The sequence below is a fragment of the Ostrinia furnacalis genome, unplaced genomic scaffold (assembly GCF_004193835.3).
Source record: "Ostrinia furnacalis isolate ACB-3 unplaced genomic scaffold, ASM419383v2 OfSCF7708, whole genome shotgun sequence".
In the NCBI taxonomy this organism is placed as follows: Eukaryota; Metazoa; Arthropoda; class Insecta; order Lepidoptera; family Crambidae; genus Ostrinia; species Ostrinia furnacalis.
In genome coordinates this window covers 673,703-695,666 of record NW_021137947.1, presented here as the reverse complement: position 1 = coordinate 695,666, position 21,964 = coordinate 673,703, and the positions used below count along the sequence as shown (strand labels likewise).

General features: G+C 39.1%; 2 protein-coding genes across 2 annotated transcripts in view; both read left to right on the top strand.

Moving 5' to 3' along the window:
- Nucleotides 1-21,964, top strand: part of trpl (transient receptor potential-like) — a 32,790-nt gene that overhangs the window by 8,825 nt on the left and 2,001 nt on the right. Inside the window, exons 8-21 of the mRNA XM_028322731.1 lie at nucleotides 1,383-1,617; nucleotides 1,956-2,108; nucleotides 3,360-3,615; nucleotides 4,464-4,597; nucleotides 5,145-5,268; nucleotides 8,345-8,540; nucleotides 12,422-12,589; nucleotides 14,528-14,747; nucleotides 16,289-16,294; nucleotides 16,654-16,849; nucleotides 17,594-17,700; nucleotides 17,876-18,007; nucleotides 21,051-21,142; nucleotides 21,573-21,672. Of these exons, the coding sequence (XP_028178532.1) occupies nucleotides 1,383-1,617; nucleotides 1,956-2,108; nucleotides 3,360-3,615; nucleotides 4,464-4,597; nucleotides 5,145-5,268; nucleotides 8,345-8,540; nucleotides 12,422-12,589; nucleotides 14,528-14,747; nucleotides 16,289-16,294; nucleotides 16,654-16,849; nucleotides 17,594-17,700; nucleotides 17,876-18,007; nucleotides 21,051-21,142; nucleotides 21,573-21,672 (2,119 nt within the window). The remainder of the gene's footprint in view (nucleotides 1-1,382; nucleotides 1,618-1,955; nucleotides 2,109-3,359; nucleotides 3,616-4,463; nucleotides 4,598-5,144; nucleotides 5,269-8,344; nucleotides 8,541-12,421; nucleotides 12,590-14,527; nucleotides 14,748-16,288; nucleotides 16,295-16,653; nucleotides 16,850-17,593; nucleotides 17,701-17,875; nucleotides 18,008-21,050; nucleotides 21,143-21,572; nucleotides 21,673-21,964) is intronic.
- Nucleotides 5,857-7,363, top strand: LOC114365974 (tektin-1). The gene has a single exon (XM_028322733.1). The coding sequence runs from the start codon at nucleotides 5,924-5,926 to the stop codon at nucleotides 7,208-7,210; it is 1,287 nt and encodes a 428-aa protein (XP_028178534.1). The 5' UTR covers nucleotides 5,857-5,923; the 3' UTR covers nucleotides 7,211-7,363.

Below are 21,964 nucleotides of genomic sequence, written 5' to 3'. Positions count from 1 at the left end.
TGAGCAAGTATCGTTTGTGAATACGGGCTTTAGATCCAAGTTTACAATCCGGTCGAGTTAACTGCACACCTGGCAGCCGTGACGTCACATCGACGCTATGGTACGGACGGGGCGAACGCGGGGAGGTGTGCGGGTGAGTGCGAGGGAGAGTCGCATTCCAGTGAGGTGCTAGCGCTAGCGCAGTTAGCTCGATCGGATTGTAGCTAAGAGTTGGTCATTATTTGGAGGACGAAACTGGTGAGGAGCTTGCAATGTTATTTTTATTATGTTTTTATGTTATTTAAAAATAATTTATCCATTTCAAATAAAAATAATAACTTTAAGCCCTTTTTAGTGCTTGTTCACGTAGGCACGCGCGGGCGCGGGAAACGTTGCGAGCTCGTGTTCACATTGACCACCAGGCGTTCGCGCGAGTGTGACATACTATCGTTTCTAGCGACAAGTTCAAACTGGTTGAACCACCAGTCGCTAGCTTGCCCGCTAGTTAGACCGCACCTGCGTTTCGTACGTGAACACTTGGAATCACTACATAATATGTTTGATATTTCGTCACCGCGCTCGCCACCGCGCCCGCGAGTCAACGTGAACAAGCACTTAGAGCAATTACAAAAGCCTGACCTTCGAATACTTCGGGATAACATATTCAGGATTTTGTTATAAGAATTAAATTAATTAAACTGACTAGACTACCGTTATGAACTTATGAGCCATCGAGGAGTTCCCGCTAGCCAAAAATATTTAAATTAATATAGCCCTTCAAGCCAAAAGGTCGCTTAAAACGGTCATGTAACCACGGGTATAACCCTGACCCCTTGATACCAGCATTGAAATAAATTAACGCTCAGGTTTTGTTGTAATATTATGCAAATAATGCTGTTTTAATACGAGTTGATGGGCAAAAGCAAAAATCACCCTGATAAGTGGACTGACTGGATATCTGTCGATTTTCGGTAGTCGTAGTGATGTTTTATTTCTTTGCTTCCACATGATACTATTTTTATTGACCGGTTGGTAGCGGCCTGCGTCCAGCGCATGATGTCGTCAGTCCACCTTGTGGGAGGACGTCCCACGTTTTGGAGTGGAGGCCGCGTACCGGAAAACGCAGCAAATTCTAAAGCGACTTAATTTAGTCCCGGCTTATTCTTTAGAGTATTTTAATTATCAATGCACCATCAAATCGCCTCAATATAGTCTCGGTCAAGAGGGCACGCAATCTGTGTTGTTGATTCCCGCTGAAAACCAGCTTCTCGCCATGGCGTTTTGGCATTCGCGAATATTGCTGAGCGGATGCCTCTTCAGCATAGCTTCTAAATTTGGTTAAATGTACTGTATTCTTTACAATATGCTGAATAAAGTATCCTTATTCTTAATTTCGCCTACAGTTTGTCGCCCACCCCAACATTCAGCAACTTCTAGCCGCCATCTGGTACGAAGGCGTCCCAGGGTTCCGTCGGAAGACCGCCATGGAAAAGATTATGATCATCTGCCGCGTCGCCCTGCTTTTCCCGTTCTACTGCACCCTGTATATGATCGCCCCCAACTGTGCTACCGGAAAACTGATGAGGAAACCGTTCATGAAGTTCTTGATTCACGCGTCTAGTTATTTGTTCTTTCTATGTGAGTATTTGTTGTCTATAGAAAATTCTAGATACAATTTGACGAGTTACTTTAATGGGTTATGAATTTTGTGTCTTGAGCTTATGAACTTTGATGTCCATACTATATTTTTTGGTAAGTTGATTCATGTATTGGCAATGAGCTTGATGATTTAGATTCTATCTTTGCATTTAATTTTTTTTCTAAAACACTTGACTTTTCAGAGTCTTTGAAAATTTATTAATAGTCTCCAAAAATAGAAAGAACGAGTTATTGTATCTTGTGTGGTGTACAAGTCACTCCCTGTCATATTTAAAATAACATGTGATTTTTTCTTTAATTGTTCGCCGTTTTACCAGTGATTCTGATCCTGGTGTCCCAAAGAGCGGAGGTGCAAGCCATACAACTGTTTGGACCGGAGTGGATGGTGAAAGAGCTAGAAAAGGAACTCCTCAAGCAAAGAGGGAATGGGCCCACGTATCTGGAGCTGGTGGTTGTCGTATACGTCCTTGGTAAGTGACAAATAGGGAACAGTCACAGTTTTACGATTTTTTCCTAACCGGGTAAAACACTTTATTTTGACGCCCCGTCCCAGCGTTTGTAAAAAAATGGTGACGCGTTCATGCCTTTGATTTGGGAGTCTGTTTCATAAAATTAATTATCGACATTAACATGCGCCTTGTTCAATATGAGTAGATTGGTGAAAAAAAATTTTTGTTTGTGTTGTTCATTTTGTGAAAAATATTTCGCTCCCTTCTTCCCATTTGGCGCTACAAATGCTACAATTATTATGCTGGGTTCCACGTCTGGCCACCCTAGAACCGTGCCTGGTCGTATCAGAGCCGCCATATTCACAGGGCCTTTTTTAACGAAAAAACGCAAAGAAGAAAGGAATGAAAAAAGTTAGTTGCAGACAACTGACTGTACCTACCTGAAAAGTAGGGCCACAATATTTATTGACTCTATTTTGTAGTTGGTAACTTTAATACCATCAAAATAAGAGTTTTCCTAGGTATCAGTTTCAAGGACACCGAAATTAACTCCTCAGTTATTTTAAGGCCAAGTGTGATGGAGATTGAATTTTGTCCTTAAAGAAAACGTCCTGATTTAAACTTCGTAACTGCCGGATATTAACTCTGTCAAGTCGATTAAAATTTTTCGGCCGTCATTTTCGCTTACGTAAAACCAATTATTTACCGATTCTTTTTTATTCTAATATGAGGTAAAGATTTATTTTGCGTTTGAGGGAAATGGGACTAGGTTTAATTTAGTTTCAATTCAAACTCAAAGCAGAGTTTGGTGACTTTCCATACGGAAATCACTCGTATATTTAATTAGATAATCGAATCGTTTGAATTCCTACGAAATTTGCGAGAAAACACCTTTTGGATATGATTCGGATTATTTTACCTTTATCCTTTTCATAAACAATTGTTCCCACCTTGAGGAAGGTCAAATCAGTAATAAGACTGCCGTTTGTGTTTGTGGCTTGCAATAAAGATACCTGTTATCTATGGTGCAGTTCAAAAGAAAAAGGGGCTACAAAAATATAATATCTTAACATTTGTATTGAATTATCATGTCAAAAACTAATTTAAAACTTTAAATCTACCAATGTTTCTATAGCTTAATAAATGGCTAAAAGCAATCACTCGGCAATCAAAAGGTCGTGGATTTAATTTCTACCCAAGGCAGTCTTTTTCACCATGAAATTACCTATTTTGTAAAGCATAGCTACCTCTATAGCCTGATTTTTTTTCTAGGTTTCATCTGGGAGGAAACTCAAGAGATCTACATTGAAGGCATCCGCTCCTACCTCCGAAATATGTGGAACTTCATAGACTTCACCAGGAATTCTCTCTACGTGGCCGTAGCCTTGCTTCGGTTCGCAGCCTACTGGCAGCAGATCACAGAGATCAATAGAGACCCCCAGACCAAGTTCATCCCGAGGGAAAACTGGGACGCTTTCGACCCACAGCTCATTGCTGAGGGGCTGTTCGCTGCTGCTAACATTTTTAGGTAAGTGGTAGCGAGTTTGTAGCTTTGGTTCGCAACCTCCTGGCAGCAGATCACAGGGGACCCCCAAACCAAGTTCATCCCGAGGGAAAACTGGGACGCTTTCGACCCCCAACTCATTGCTGAGGGGCTGTTCGCTGCTGCTAACATTTTTAGGTAAGTGGTAGCGAGATTGTAGCTTTGGTTCGCAACCTCCTGGCTGCAGATCACAGGGGACCCCCAAACCAAGTTCATCCCGAGGGAAAACTGGGACGCTTTCGACCCACAGCTCATTGCTGAGGGGCTGTTCGCTGCTGCTAACATTTTTAGGTAAGTGGTAGCGAGATTGTAGCTTTGATTTGCAGCTTACTGGAAGCAAATTACAGATGTCAACAGTGACCTCCAAACCAAGTTCATCCCAAGGGAGAATTTTGACGCTTTCGACTCTCTAGCTAGAGTCCGTTTTTCTCATCTACAGGGTGTTAGGTAAATGGGTATATGAGCCGACACTAGCCCATGATAACATATACATATAAATGGTATGGTGAAGTCAGAAATTTGATATCATCATTTTAATTTTTTAAATGCTCATATACCTACCCATTTACCTAACACCCTGTATATCTTTAAAAGCGAAAAGTCAATGACTCACTCATCACGAAATATCAGAAACTACAAGTGCTAGGAGTCTTAAATTTTGCACGGGGGTTCCTTTTACAACGTAGGTGTTCACTCACTAAGACGGGATTTTCCAAAATTCAACCACTAATTAGGTATAACGGGTTCATCAACGCGTACGAAGTCGCGGGCGGCCGCTAGTTCGTAATAAATGTATAAGTCGGCTCGTGTGAAATTAAACTTTTGCTTCCCAGTGCCTTGAAGCTGGTTCACCTTTTCTCCATCAACCCGCACCTGGGGCCGCTGCAGATCTCTCTGGGAAGAATGGTCATCGACATCGTGAAGTTCTTCTTTATCTACAGTTTGGTGCTCTTCGCCTTCGCTTGTGGTAAGTGATGTATCACGTGTCAATATATCCTGCCTACATTTTCATCTGAATTTTTACGGCTTTGCCAAAAAGAAAGCGTACTTAGGCGGGTTATAGCGTTAATAGAGTTTTAGCCTAGTCGCAGACCACCGGTTTTTAATTGGACGATAGTTGGGCCCGATTTTAATTTGTTTGAAGAATCGACTGATACCAAATCGGTGTAATGTAGTACATGCCCATACTGATTAACTGCCCGACGAAACTATTGGCTGGGCTTAGAGCGTTGTGTACCTACTGCTAGCACCGCGCTGTGTTTTATATGAGACATCCACATTCTACAAACAATACGCGTGTCAAGTATGCGTTCTATTTGGCGAAGCCTGTTTACCTTATTACAGCTAAATAAATTACGCAGTGTGTCGTCTCCGTGGGTTGCCTGGAAGAAATCGCTTCCAAGCGATAAGGTTGCCTAAATTGTGCTGTTTTTTTGTATAATTATTTTCATATCAGATTAGACATTCTAGTACATTCTATGTATGTAAAAATATTTCTCTAAAAACTACAACAGGTCTAAACCAACTTCTCTGGTACTTTGCCGACCTGGAAAAAAGGAAGTGCTATGTTTTACCGGGCGGCCTGCCTGATTGGGACAACGCGGGCGATTCTTGTATGAAGTGGAGGAGTTTCGGGAAGTGAGTCGAGAGAGAGTGCGCTAGTAATATTACAAGCTCTTAATTAATGAACTAAGCTCTTAATTGCAGGGGTAGTTGGCTTGATAATGTAGGTAAATCTGTCTTTTGATAAATTAACTAGATAAACTTCGACACCGCGATGTAGAAAACTACACATAAATCTATCGTAACACCGAAACTTAACTGAATCAATATCTACAATCAGAGATTTGTACAATATTTTAGTAGTTTTCTTTTTCACCTTCTAGGTGAACAACAGAACATTTATCCGAATTTAAACGCTATCTAATTTAGTTTGAGATTATTTTCATACAAAGTCAGCGATTTACCCTATGTTTAATATTAATATTTCATTTAATATTAAATCAGTTACTTCGTAACGAAATTTTATTCCCATTTCATAAAACTCTGGATGTCCTTCCATATAACCAGAACAGTTAAAATTGGTAAAGCGCTATTTCGGCCACGGAGAGTGCCGAAAAAGCGCCAATAACATCCAATTCAACCTATTTCGTTTGTTCGATTCCCAATTTCGCGTTTCCATAGCAACCATTAGATTGTATTGTCAATAATGCCAAACACTGTCAGCACTGTATCACACGCTTTGTCGTATTTTTGAAATTTTTTAGTTCCCTAGTTTAGTTTACTTTTGAAAATGGGTGAAGTGCAATTCGGAGTGCGTCATGTGATCGGCGCTCCGATAGCGACGACCAGATTGGCGGAACAGGCCCTTGTGTGTATGCCGCCAAGAGCTGCCAAGTTCACGCTGTCCGAGTGGAAGCTCAGCAACGATCAGCGATGCAGGAACACAGAAGATCAGCAGCAACTCGCCGACAGAGTCCTTGGAGAATGCGAGAGGATCCGCCAGGAGACCGCGGAGCGATCCAGCATCATGAAAACTACAAGCGATAGACGCCTCGAAGAACGCATCGGCGACGTCGAGTTCAACAAGAACGAACTGCAAATCCAACGAAGGGAAATATGCATCGAGCTTGAAGCTCTCGGAATGTACAAAACTCGCCTCCTTGATTGCCTCAGCTCTTTACAAAGCAACGCTTTGAACATCTGCCGAAAGTGCCTTATGCTGAGAGATGGGCGTATTGGTATCGATTTAGTTGTCGACGAGGTAGAACATGCTCTTCAGCAGGAGATTACTACTATTCTTGGAGGCCAAAGTCTTTTAAAACGGGTCTTGGAACAGTTGAATGAACAAATGAGACGCTTACGCTCAACTCGATATCTGTTAGACCGTGATCTCCAATACAAACAGGCTGCGATAGACGTTGATAAAGGCAACTTGTCCCTCAAACCTACCGATTTATGCCTGTCTATCTATGAGGGATACTCTAACCTAGACCCTGCCAATATATCAGCTGAAGAATATAACTCATATTCAGCTCAAAATATCCAATTGGCTGCTAGAGAAGTGACCAGCGCCAGACCGATCAGAATGTTCGTCGATACCATCCTCAAGCAGGTAATAGATGATCTTTGGGTGGCTTACAAGAGGTGCAATCACGAGTTCAGTGAGCGTATCAAGGAGACGAAGTTAGCTAAGGCTAAGTTGGAGGATATGCATAGGGAGACGACCCAGAAGATATCTGATATGCAGGACAATATTTTGCAGCTGCAGAAAGCCCTATCTGATAAGGAAGGGCATATGGCATTAGCTCATACCAGGCTTGGAAGACGAGCTAACAGAACTGGTGCTGAGCTTGTGAAAGATCCTCCTGGTCAGGCTTTATATTACGAGTGTGAGATGCTTCGTCACAGCACTGAGCAGCTTCAGCAAATGCTGCATGAGGCATCGTCTTCTCTTCGTTACCTCCTCCAAACCCAGATTCAGCTGGAGGAAGATATTAATGTGAAAATGAACACCTTGAAGATCGATGAAGTGGATTGTATGACTTTGAGAGACACGATGGATTATCACGCTTATTGAGATGCTATCACGGCAATGTTTGTGGTTTGGGCTGGATTGTTTGGTTTTCAATTATTTATTACTTGCACCTTATTATTTAGTTGCTTCGTGTGATACGGTATGTGTTAAAATGTAAGCTAGTTGGACTGTTTTTCCCTAAATCTTAGATTATTCCGAAACCAAAAATAATTTGTGCGTATGTCAAATCTTTTTAGTATTTTTTGATTTATCAAGGTTGATGTTTTAAAAATATTTAATGTATTCTTTTCGAAATCATTAAATATAAAAATATACGACTAGAAAGTGGTTTGTATTTTAATGATAAATTGCTGCTTTTTGGAATGTAAAATTTAGTAACAGGACATCAAGCTAGAACTCTTTCCCGTAATTTATCCTGAAATTGTAGCAATGGATATGGTATACATAATTATTTTAAAACTTATGGTAAAAGCTAAACATCTGTCTTCATATTTTGGCAAGTACTTTGTCTCCAGCTAGTTCGCAAAATTTTGTCTATCCATTTATTGATTTCAAGACTATTAAAATAGATTGTCAAAGCAAATTGAAAAAAATCTTGGTCATAGTTATTTGGTATTTTTAAAGAAGTTGTCTTCGGAAATCCCCTAATACATAATGGTGTTGACTCATGACAGCGTGTTCAAGGCTTCCCAGTCCCTCTTTTGGGCCTCTTTCGGCATAGTAGGGCTGGAGAACTTCGAGCTGACCGGCATCAAGAGTTACACGTTCCTTCCACGGCTCTTACTCCGTCATCAACGTCATCGTGCTCCTGAACTTTGTCATCGCTATGATGTCCAAATCTTGCTGGGTTATCAGAGCTATTGTGTAATTTTAAGGAGTTTTTCTTGGGAAATCTTTAGTTAACGGTGTCCACTTCTCAAACAGCGTGTTCGAGGCCTCCCAGTCCCTCTTCTGGGCCTCCTTCGGCATGGTGGGGCTGGAGAACTTCGAGCTTACCGGCATCAAGAGTTACACTTTCCTTCCACGGCTCTTACTCCGTCATCAACGTCATCGTGCTCCTGAATTTGCTCATCGCTGTGATGTTCAAATCTTGCTCACTTATCAGGGCTATTCTATATTTTTAAAGGAGTTTTGCATTGGTAAATCTTTAGATAATGGTATCGACTTCCCAAACAGCGTGTTCGAGGCCTCCCAGTCACTCTTCTGGGCCTCCTTCGGTATGGTGGGGCTGGAGAACTTCGAGCTGGCCGGCATCAAGAGCTACACGCGGTTCTGGGGGCTGCTGATGTTCGGATCATACTCCGTCATCAACGTCATCGTGCTCCTCAACTTGCTCATCGCTATGATGTCCAACTCGTATGCCATGATTGATGTAAGTTACTTCTTCTTCTTATATTAATGCTACCAATCGGCCATTGTGGATCATTGGGGGAGGCCTATATTACTTATAGTGGACTTACTGTGGCTGAAATGATAATGATGATATTGACTACTTCTTCTTACCCTGAGCTACATACATCGCAATAACATTGGGCGACATTGATTTAACAGGAGGAGAGTCTTGCGATTAGGTATGCAAAAAACACCGAAGTAAACGCGAATATTTGGCTACATAAATACAAGTGATAGCGCGAATCTTCGGGTTATACCGATGTATTTGGCCCAGGGTTTACGATAATCGTTAGTTCTAACACTACGAAATTAAGATTAGAAACTTTCCAAGACGGCAAATCATTTTCTTATGTTAGCTACGTTTAGTTTTAACTTATAGGCAAAACTTATAGGCAAAACTTATAGGCAAATCATTTTCTTATGTTAGCTACGTTTAGTTTTAACTTACTTATTCTGTATCTGAAAAAAGAATACATACTTACCTACTACTATTCCGTTACTGATGCATTTATAAGTTGAATCCTAGGTTGACTATTGGGTTGACTGATTTCATTGGATAAATGGACACCTCTTTTGTGTAGATTCATGGCACAGATCGGATTGATTCAAGTTAGCAATGCCCTAAACAAACCGCAGCCATCGCATGACATGTTATCTTTTACGAGATATTTTTGTCTTGGACATAGAACAACCAAGCTCTATCTAGATAGAAATAACAACATAGTTGCAAAAAATTATGGGCTAGTAGCAGTAGGTCTGTTCAACGAAACATGTAAAATACAGGACATTATCTGTCTTCTAAGGGGTTGGATTAAAATTGTTTTCGAATACTCAAGTTTGGTTCCCAACTCCATATCCTGAGATTCCGGGATCCACCAAGCGTGCTTACTTAGGGAGTTGGTAGCTGAAAGTTCCCCAAAAAGCATTTCTTATGAATTCCCCTGGAAATTTCATGCATGTTAATGTCTAGGGGGCAAATTATTTAAAGTCTAGAAACTTAATTAGGCTTACCTTTTAAAATTTCAGGCCAAGTTGAACAAAATGTTAATCAGAATTTAACAATAGAGTTTTTAGTAATTTTATTGCAATTATCATTTGTGAAATTAGATAAAATTGAAAGGCTCGTAAAGTAAAAAAATAGTTTTAATAATTAGCTATTTGATTGGTTGTTTTATTTTAAAAAATAATAATCACAGAACATAATTGAGTGAGATTAAAGCGTTGTCCTAATACTAGGTACGAGTCTAAATTAGGTCTGTACCTAAAACTTGTAATATTAATGTTAATTTCAGTGTGGAATGTGGATGCACCATCAATGGTGCTACAAATGACGTGGCATCGGAAACGCTTGACGACCATTGTTTGCTTTGCAGTGAATACCCATTTAATATTACTGTTATTATGGCTATTTTATGGCTTACATACACAGACTATTAATATTACTATCTTTTAAATTAATTTATATTGTCTCGATTAAATTGTACATGTAAATAAGAACGTCGGTTATGGTTGACAAGTCAAGTCATGCTGAGGGCAAATGTTATTGAAACAAGCACGAGTAGTAAGTACCTATTACTTATTCGAAATCATTACATCAAGACGCGTGTATAAGCGCAATAACGAGTAGACAAGGCCAAAAAAGAAAGACTCCTAAAGATAATGTAAGACGGGGAGAAAAATTTCCGCAATCATAATTCAAAGCACCTTCACACTTTTAGAATCGCGAATGTAAGTGCGTAAATACGTTTGGGGAACTCGGTCATTTGTTATGGCTCTATACGAGTCTATACCGCAGTGGTTATGGTTATAAATGAAAAATGAAAATGAATTATGTTTTATTCAGCGACACAAAACAAATTCAAGAAAATGATAACAAAACTGAAACTAAGTAAAGTAGGCAATGTGCTATCAGCCACAGTGTTAACTATCCATTTCTGTTTTTGCTCTTGCTCTCATCAAATGGCAATTCTTTGCGACAGAATGAGGTGACATGACCGGCAATGGGTAGTTAACACATTTGTCGATAGTGCGTGTCACCGAAACGGTATCCACTCAGCATCATGCAGATGTGTCGTAAGGGACACCACGACGCTGGTCTTCCGTGGATACTCGAAGAGCAAGAGGCATTGCTATGACGCAGCAATACTACTCTACTACTTAGTATAGTAGGTACTTATTACAGATTTAGATCTAAGTCTGTGGTAGCTGTAGTTAGGAGGCCTGAAATGGCACTGAAGCCTTCGATTCCCAGATGGGACCCGAAATATTACTCTCTTCTCAATCTGGTTAGGATATTGTAGATAAAGATTAATTTAACCATAATCATAATATCATTTTAAACCAAACAAGTCGAGTAGAGTCACATTATTTGCGGGATTAAAATAATATAAATACTAATTAGAATAAGGTAGAGCCACATAATAAGTAATAGGTAGAGCTTACTCTTATAACAGAACTATCTAACGTTAACTAGTATAGACAAAAATATGTTCCATTTGCTTTATAACCTGTCTCGTTTGAATAAAGTTTAAAATACAGTGGCCGCCAACAAACAAAGGATTAAACAGGTCGTTCCCTTTGACTCTATACTACTCGGTTTTTAAGTCCGCTAAGGCTTTTACAACAGACATGATAGACGGAATAGGTACTCGTATCGTATTATTCGTATTTCGGATTTTCCTTTTTTACCCGACTGCACCAGAAGGAGGGCAAATGCAGTCGGAGGCATCAAATACATATCACCAACAAAAGAACTAGTCATTGATGCCTCCGACTAGGCTGCATTTGTCTTGATTCTATCTTTTCAGTTCATTTTTACGCAGTCGTGTTTTTGTTTTTTATTGATAGTCTATAATAATTGTTCCTGTTTAAAATCAAGAATAAACCAGCATATCCTGCAAGTTATTTACAAAATATAAAACAAGAAAGACTTAACCAAATAAATTGAATATCTAAAAATGCTTTCGTCCCAAAATAGCTTTCTTATTTTTATTCATTGTCTAAAATAAATTGGGTAAAACGGATTTTATCAATCGTTCCTTTCCGTAGCCTTTGGCCATTATTATTGCGTAGGCAACGAACCCTACGTTAAATACATTTTGTGATGCAGAAAACGTTAACCTTCTTTAATGTTATTTTAAACGGGTTTTGCAGCAAAACAAAATGGCCGTTTCAGACGCAGGTTCGTTTGTCTCGTAATTAATTCCTCTTTAATCCTTTAGCATAAGCAAGTGACTTTAATTTGTATGAAATTGTCTCGTTTGTTTGAATCTGGCCTTTGGTGTTAGGAGGGCCCTCAGGAAGCCCTTAGCCCGGAGATATTAGGTACGGAACGCGTGTAATAAATTAATATTGAGTTCTAATTACATAATTACAACAAAGTTCCTACCTCCGAGGATATTTACAACCATAATGTTAGGACAGAAAAATAAACGAATAAAACTATAGCAAATTGCATAAAGGTTTTATAGGGAGTTAGTAAGCTTTTTTAAAGCTACCAAAGAAAAACAATCGGTTGTTGCATTTTCGCTAACGTAAAAAAAGATTGTTTTAAAAAGACGTTTTTGCAAAAAAAACTGTCAAGAGATAGGTACTAGGTAAATAGAGTACTAGAGTAGGCCATTTACTGACATGTTTCCTTATTAAAATTATATTTTATAACTCAGTACATACCTAATACCTTAGGTATTGTACATTAATGTGTGACAAAATTCGTTATTTTGTGGGATTGTTAACTAAACAAAATGGGTGTCTATGTATGTATGTAATAGTTCTCATCACTCTGTACCCACAATCAATATCATTACCCAATACACAAAAACTAAACTAATCTATACCTTATCACAAGTTGTATTCCCTCAGGAACACTCAGACGTGGAGTGGAAGTTCGCCAGGACGCGCCTCTGGATGAGTTACTTCGAAGAGAGCGCGACGCTACCGCCCCCTTTCAACATTATGCCCACCCCCAAACTGCTGCTCAAGATGCTGGGGTTGAGGAAGAAGGATAAGCAGAGGAAGATGAAGACGCAGGTGGGATATTTAACCTTCCTCACTGCTAGATAGAGTGAAATTCGTCGCGTATATTTCAATTCGGTAGAAATACCTGCATTTTACAACCGAAGAGAACCGAACGAGTTAACTGTGCAGCTTGACTTACTCAGCTCACTACGTCAGCGATTACCACCAAGACCATGCCCCGGCTTCCCCCCAAGCTGGCGGCCTTATTACTTATTTATTTATTTGAACACCAACAAGGTTACATTGAGGCTTCACTTTTCATAAACTATTCAAGAGCACAATATTTATTTAATAAGTGTGTAACTTATAGCCTTGTATCTACTTAAGCATGCTTAAGAGAGCGTGAAATCTTTGAAAAACTACTCAACATTTAGTTTTGTAATATTTCAGTAGTGCTGGGATATGAACGCACGCAATACAAATTAAGTTTCTAGCACAAAAAGTGTTACTTACTTCTTTCTGATTGATTTAAGAAAACTTAGCAAATGCTTGTAGTGAGAAAATGTTTTGTATTATAAATCTTCGCCAGTGTAAGTCGATTGGAACTTTTCCACTATTGAATGCCAGTCACTAAAGCTGGCCAAACAATTGAACACAATGCTAGTGTTAATCAATAATATTATTCTCGTAAGCTAAAGATTTGGTTCTATAAAGGACTCTAGTCCCTAAATCTGTGCTAGTCCCTATTGTTAATGCCTCACAATTTACCATGCTTTGCCTCTATTTAAAGTTTCATGTATAAATATCGTAGTAATATAATATTGAAACTGAAATGTACATAGGTAGTCACAAAGTTTGACTCGCAAAAAGTTATTTAATTATTTTTATTGGGTCTAGTATTCCAAATTGTGCTAGATTTTTAAAGGTTGAATATTTTTGAGCAGCATACTTTGAATCAAATTATTATTGGCAACTAGCTACGTAAAAGTACTTTTAAAAGAAAATATATTATTTAATAATGCTGTTATTATGAAACAGCGGGGCACAGAGTTATTACGGGATAAATTTTATTAAAGTTTATCTTCATTATGGTCGTGAGTATCCAGATATTAAAAATGAGGTTTTACTAAACGATTGTACTTATTCCGAAGGAGGTGGATTGCTCCACGAGAATATTAATATTTTCTTAAAATTCATATTTGAGGAAATTGAGAGCTCCATATTGATATAATAGACGCAAACGTTTGTGTGGGTGTTTGTTAGAGGTTTACGCAAAAAGTAATGGACGGATTCTGATGAAACTTTACAATGATAGGTATTGCTTAATGCTTACATATCAAAATGGCAAAGAAGCTATAAATGTTTAGTTAGACTATTTTGAAATCGAAATCTACGACGACGAAGTCGCGGTCAAGAGCTAGTTTTATTAAAATAACATAGTATTTCAGGTATCTCCCTACAGTTCTTATGAAAGTTAAGAAACTGTAAAGGAATTAATTGTTTACATTGTTTTCTAAAGCAAAGAAAACATTCTACCCACGTAGGACAAGACCCGAGGTCAAACACCGTAAAAGCAAAAGCCTTTTCCATAAATTCCTTGGAATGATTTCATCATTAGTATGTTAAGTTCTTCTATCATCCAAGTTATCTGTACAATATCACATACCTATTTTATTGTATTGTAGCATAAATATTTCTACTACGAAATATTATGCAGCCTACTTAAGATTAATTCTATTACATAATTTACTCTGTTGGCTGGTAGAATAACCCTACGGCTACGTAATTAGGGTTGAGTTGCACCATCTTATTTTGACTTTAACAAACGTCAAAAATCTGTCAAACTCCATACAAAAAGCACCGGTTATTGTTAAAGTTACGGTCAAAGTAAGTTAGCGCAACTCAGCCTAAGCTTCGCTATTCGTACCTTGATTCTGTGTTATTTTGGAAATTCAACGCTATCAATTTGCATACCTTGAAAAATGTATTTCTTTCTCTATCTTTTCCTAGGAGCAAAAAGAGAAAGAAATAGACGTCCGCTACACAGCAGTGATGCGAGCACTTGTTTGGAGATACGTCTCCGCCATGCACAGAAAGATGGACGATGAGCCTGTGACAGAAGACGACATCAACGAGCTGAAGGGAGACGTGTCAGCTCTGAGATACGAGCTGCTAGAAGTCTTCGAGAAGAATGGAATGGATGTGTCGTTCACAGATCGAAAGGAGAAGGGTAAGTGGAAGATTTTTCCAATAGTTATATTGCTGTAGCATTTGAATATACGTCTCAGCCATGCACAGGAGGGTAGATGATGAGCCTGTAACAGAAGACAAGATAAACAAGCTGCTAGAAGTCTTCAAAAGGTAGGTAAGTGGGAGTTGTACCCAAAAGATTTCCTTTGAGAATACGTCTCAGGCTTGTACAGAAGGGTAGATGACAAGCCTGTGACAGAAGACGATATTAACGAGCTGAAGGGAGACGTGTCAGCTCTGAGATACGAGCTGCTAGAAGTATTTGAGAAGAACGGCATGGATGTGTCGTTCACGGATCGAAAGGAGAAGGGTAAGTGGGAGTTGTATCCAGCAGATTTTCCTTTAGCCTTTGAAGATACGTCTCAGACTTGCACAGGAGGGCAGATGATGAGCCTGTGACAGAAGACGTTATTAACGAGCTGAAGGGAGACGTGTCAGCTCTGAGACACGAGCTGCTAGAAGTCTTCGAGAAGAACGGCATGGATGTGTCGTTCACAGATCGAAAGGAGAAGGGTAAGTGGAAGATTTTTCCAACAGATTTTTCTTTAGTCTTTGGGAATAAGTCTTGGCCATGCACTGGAGGGTAGATGATGAGCCTGTGACAGAGGACGACATAAACGAGCTGCTAGAAGTCTTCAAAGAGTAAGTGAAAAATGTACTCAACAGATTTCCTTTAAGAAGACGACATCAACGAGCTGAAGGGAGACGTGTCAGCTCTGAGATACGAGCTGCTAGAAGTATTTGAGAAGAACGGCATGCATGTGTCGTTCACAGATCGAAAGGAGAAGGGTAAGTGGGAGTTGTATCCAGGAGATTTTCCTTTAGCCATTGAAAATACGTCTCAGCCTTGCACAGGAGAGTAGGCGATGAGCCTGTGACAGAAGGGAGACGTGTCAGCTCTGTGATATGAGCTGCTAGAAGTCTTCGGAAAGAACGGATCGAAAGGAGAAGGGTGAGAGTTGTATCCAGCAGATTAGATGCGCGCCGCGATAAGCGGTTATCACGCCATATTATCGATTTTTCACATACATTTTGACGTCGATAAAAGATATCACGGCGCGCATATTAGGCCTACTAGACTTGCACAGGGGGGTAGACGATGAGCCTGTGACAGAAGACGACATAAACGAGCTGCTAGAAGTCTTCAAAGGGTAGGTAAGTGGGAGTTGTACCCAAAATAGATTTCCTCTGAGAATACGTCTCTCAGCCTTGCATAGGAGGGTAGATGATTTAAGCCTATGACAGAAAACGACATCAAAGAGCTAAAAGGAGACGTGTCGGCTTTGAGTGTTGAGATACGAGCTCTATAAGTCTTCAGAAGTCTTCTATATTCTCATAGATATCGCCATAATAGTTTCTTCTAAAAACCTATTCTAAAATTTGCACGGATACATGGTGCGGTTGTCCGTGGCACCTTAATCTATGTACCTATTTAGATAAATGGTCGCCACCATGAGTCAGATAAACATCAGGAAACATAATATTTTGATGATTTGTTTATTGCCATGCCAATTATTTTAGACAATCGTCAAACCAATAGGCTAGTTGCCTAAAAAAAATTTTTTAGTCCGTAATGTTTAATATCAAAAAATATTGGACACATATAATTTTATTTGTCAATCTAACAAATAATTACATAGTTATGGTGCGTTGAAGTTGCGCACGACGTCACAACGTGCGGCATTTTTAAGCAAGCGTTGACGTCACGGGCCTCTTCTTATGAACTTTGGGGCGCTTTATCTCTTTAAATTTTCATTAGTTTGAAAAAGTGAAAAATACGTGTAGAGTATTTTTTGATAAGTTAACTGACGGACTAATTAAAACTCTTGCTTTTTGACCCAGGCAACATCCCCATTATAACTACTAATCAACAAATTCTCCTCTAGCTGTCCTAGGCAAACGCATGAAGGTGTGGGAGCGTCGCCTTATGAAGAACTTCCAAGTAGCCCCTGTGGCGGGGGTAGATGAAGAAAGGCCTGCCGATGAGGACGGCCTGTCCAGGTTCAGGAGAATAGCCAAGATGGCCGTCGCCAACACCACTAACGCCAAGTGGGACCAGACGCTGGCGCAAACTGGCATATCGTGAGTAACTAGATGAGTTCTTTTTCGTTCGTTTCAGCCAAATGACGTCCTCTGCTGGACAATCCTCCCCCAAGAATTTCTACAACGCGCTGCCCGCATCCGGGTGAACCCCGTGTCCTTGAAAAGAGTCCATATATAAAGTTTTGACACCTTTTATCACTACTTCCAAAGCTCTACTTTTCTGTGAATCATTCTGGTCTTAAAAAGTCAATTAGTTTCAATCGACAGGCCAAGTATCTCACTATGATCAAAATAGATTTTAAAACACTAAAAATATCTGTAGTCTAAACATTCTTGACCGTCTCTTCGCAAAAATAAAACAACCACACTTTATAGTAGTCGTTTTAAAGCTAGTAAGGATGTAGTCTAGGAGATACAATGCCGTAAATTGAAATATTTGTATGTCATAAAATTTTGCTAACCGGTGTATTATACTTACTCGTGTGTTATTGTCATTCAATGATATAGACTACTAGCTTTCCGCCCGCGGCTTCGCCCGCGTGGAATTTTGTCTGTCACAGAAAAACTTTATCGCGCGCGTCCCTGTTTCAAAAACCGGGATAAAAACTATCCTATGTTCTTTCCCGGGACTCAAACTATCTCTATGCCAAATTTCATCAAAATCGGTTGCGAGGTTTAAGCGGGAAAGCGTAACAGACAGACAGACAGACAGACAGACAGACAGACAGACAGAGTATTAGTTGGGATTAAAGGGTGCTAAAATACTTTTTAACATTCTATTAGGAGTCAAATCGGCCGGTGCCGCACACGCGAGTCATTCAAGAACCAGCAAAACTTGCAGCGAGCCATGGAGGAAGCTAGAAAACTGGTCTTGAGATCACCATTGCCAGGTACAACAATTGATTTAAATTAATTAAGATTAATAAAGAGCCACATGTCACTTGGTACACACTGTAATTGATTTCACTGCAACACATTTTATAGTCCGAGATGACTTGTAATTTTTTTTTCTATGTTCTTTATTTGAAAAATACTTGTGTTTTTACTTCATTTTACTCGTATTAGGATCCCGAGGTGCATCTCCCATCGAGATGCCGCTAACTCCTGGCCACACTCTTCTGGAGCTCATCAAGGATATCTCCACGGAGGTTGGAGAGCCACTTCCTACATCACCTTCGCCCAAGTCTCCGTTACCAGGTACGTTTAGTGTAGACTTTGATTATAATGTTTTGTGTTAATGCACATTGCACAGTTTCTTGAGCACTGAAGAAAATATTATGCGCAGAAAAAAAATTAATTTTGTTGCGACATAGCAAAGTCAAGTTGTTATGTAAGTATGTCTTTTACAGCATCACATTTTGTCATTTATCAAAAGTATTTATTAGTAGTTATAGGCTTTAACTTTGTAGAGATGAAAACTAATATAGGCACCCTGTCTCTTAGACTACAAGTCGGTGAGGGTTGGAGGGTCGGACTCGGGAGCAGTTGCGTATTATATCGTGCATGCTCCAATATTGTTATTCAATATTTATCGTGCAATTTCGGTGTATCTTTATTAACGAAGCTTGTTATAATTTTGTGTGGGATTTCCAATTTGTCTAAGCTGTGGCCGAATCTAAGTTTGAAACTGAAAACCAGCGTACCTACATACATTTTTAATTAAAAAATTAGTGTAATCAAAATAGGTGTCGCTGTTTGTTCGTAATAATTTGGGTAGTTGATACGAACCTACGCCACAAGACACTTTATTGCATTCGTCTTATCAGACGAATAATTAATAAATTGCTTATTAGCAATTTATTAATTCCTACTCGTATTTAAGAAAAAAGAAAATTAACTATGTTGATTGTTATTTAGGTTGGGGCAAAAATAAAGGGTGTATTTAGTTTTTTTGTCTGGGAGTTTACTTGGGTAACGTTTTCTACTACCTATACCTGAGATTTTGTGATGTGAATTATTTTTATGAGGTTGAGTTTAGCGGTGTCGTAGTAGTAGATAAAATATAACTATGTATCACAGCTTTTATAGTAGGTATAGGTTTATTTCGACGTAGATTTATTACCTCACGTGTTGTTTATATTACATACAGCAACACTACTCTTGGATTTAGGGGTATTCGTCATTTCACGAACTTGATATAGTCATTTTTAAACCCCTACGGGAAAAAGGGGGCTATAAGTTTGACGCGTCTATGATACATCGTAATACCCAAATGGATGTACGAATTTTGATCTGCTTTGTGTTTGGCTCTATCAAGAGTGTTCATAGCTATGTTTTACGAAACGCGTCATGCTTTACAGAGCGTCTCTAGGTACCTACCTAATACCGTCGCATCTAGGTACTTCCGCGAAGAACCTTTTCTGACTCAATCTTTTATTAAATTAGCTATAAAAATATTTGTTTCCTTTATCAGAAGTCAGGATGTTATAAGTTAAGTAGTCTATAAAAAAATGCGGAACGCTTTGTTCATGGTTGTACTAGTTATTAATTTATATTAGGGGGCGTCCATAAATTACGTGAGACAATTTTGGCTATTTTTCAACCCCCCCGCCCCCCTTGGTGAGATTTGGTGAGATTTTGCCTGACCCCCTCCCCCACCCCCAAATCTCACGTGATATTAAAAAAAATCCGAAATTTAATAGTTTTGGAGTAATATTAAACATTTTTTTTGTGTGCTTTAACGTTGTTGCTAACGAGTGCATCAAAAAGATATATAAAGTTTAAGATTTTAGTTCTTGAAAGTATCTGCTAGGGACGCTGTACAATCATCATACATTTAATGTATGTCATTTTTTACGCAGTCGCTAGCGGATGACGATTGTGTAAAGTCGCACTAAGCCCACTGATTACGAATAGATCCAGAAATTCACGTGTAGTGACAGCGGTTAGTACTAGGGTCACATTGTTTTTTTACAGAAGTACCTAGTCTAATTGTTCCTTTCTACAAAATCACTAATAATCTAGCAAAATCGATTTTGATAAAAAAAGAACTTGTTTTATAATTTTCTTAATTTCGTCATTTATTCTGCATTTTAGTATTCACACATGCAGACTGAAGCATTTTTAGTTGTAGGTATTTGTTTAGACTGTATAGAATAAAATGACATTATCATCATACAAATATCATTTTTTAGTCCTGACAAGGAACCCTTAATAGTTTCGATATGTCTGGCTGTCTGTCTGTCCGAGGTTTTGCTTGGAAACTATTGGCACTAGAGAGTTGTAATTTTGTAGAGGTATGTATATTAATCACGACGACAAAACGGTAGAAACAAATTTTGAAAAAAAAACATTTTTTTAGGGTAGCTCCCCTAAATGTAAAGTGGGGTGTTTTTTTTCGTCTTCTACCCCATCGTGTGGGTAGGTCTTTTAAAATGGCTTAGGGGTTTCTAAGACCATTTTTCGATTTAGGGATCCGTTTGCAAAATGTTAAAGTTTAAAGTGCCAATTTTTGTCCGAGTAGGGCTTTCCCCTCTGCTAAAAACTAAACTGTTGGCTTGATAAATCTGGAAAAATTCAAGATTATAGTGCTTTTTATGAACTTTCAAGGAAAACTATAGCGGTTAAGATAGATCACTTAGTTCAAGAGTAATAGTCGTTTTACTCAAGTATTATAAAATTTCATACCTAATAAAAATTCCTTAGAAGAAAATATTAAAAGTGACTTTAGATGAAGTAATTGCTTACTTCTGAAATATATTGTGATAACGACGGACAACTAAGGAACCCTACACTGCGCGTGGCACGACACGCACTTGGCCAATTTTTTTACTTAAGATTTAACCCAGTTTTTTGGCAAACTATTTCTCTATTTCTTGTGGAAAAAAATACGTGATATTTCCCGAGACCCCCCTCTCCCCCATGTGAGATTTGGTGAGGTTTTTGTTGACCCCCTCCCCCCCCTAAAAGCCTCACGTAATTTATGGACGCCCCCTTAATTATTATTAGAATCTTAGCTATACATAAATAATGTAATTAAATAATCTGTCTAGGTAGGCTGTATCTATGTTTAAAAGTACTTGTTATGTTAGCCGATTGTTCCTGGGCGAGCTGCGCCCTTTACTTCAACTGGCATCCGCAGAATACCAGTGGTCGTGAGTGGCATACTGAGCTGATGACATTTTGGTGCTTGTACCCGTTCTGTTGTCTAGTTTTAGTTATTATCTTGCAGTGTACCTACTTGCATCGAATAAATACTTTTCTTTCTTTCTAAATAAAGCACGTTTGTGTTGGGGTGCAGGTGACAGTGGCATGGGCGCGCTGCTCTCTGCTGCAGCCAGCGCGCGTTCACCGAGCCCAGCTCAGCTTCAGCAATCCGCAGCTCCTTCTAAGGTTACTTACCTACATAAATGAGTTTTAGGAACTGCATTAACCACATAAACTGCATACTGCGTTATTTTGTCTAGAGCAGTGTTTTTCAAACTTTTTCATGACACGATTAGTATAAAAAAATATTTTGCGAACCCCAACCGTTCACTTTTTTTTTCATGTATTTTATAACATGTAGAGACCGACCGACTGTTCGCAATTACATGGACGAGTCGTTTTTTTGTTGATTTGTATAACGTAGTTTTTACGACTTCTTGTGACCCCCTTAAAAAAAGACACTAAAACACTGGTCTAGAATGTCAGAAAACTTTCCGATGCGAGGGCCTTCTGTATGAACGTTGTAAATGGTTTTCTCGAATAGTCTTGGAAACTACAATAATATAGGTACAAATGATAAAGATACGTTTAATCATCCTTTTTATCTAATGAGCAGCCTGCGTCTAAGGCGCCGACGCCCGTGCCGACCCCGCGCGGACCCAGCCCCGTGCCCAGTCCGCGGTCCATCAGCCCACAGCCTGACGACCAGCAACCAGGTTTCAATTACCTATTTCGTTTCTTTCTTTGATTCATTTATTTATTTAAATATTTATCGGAAAATAGCTCAACAACTCAGTATCAGATTGCTGATTCAAAGGTCGGTAGTTCGAACATCGAACTCCATAGCCACTGGATTATTGTGGTGAACCCACTCGTAATATTGGTGGTGAACCTCTAGGTCTAAAAGACACACGCGGCACCACTGAGGGGCTAATTTAACTTTGAAATATAATTTCTTAACATGTTTTCCTATAACTTTTCTATAGGAATGTACTTTAACTATTTTCA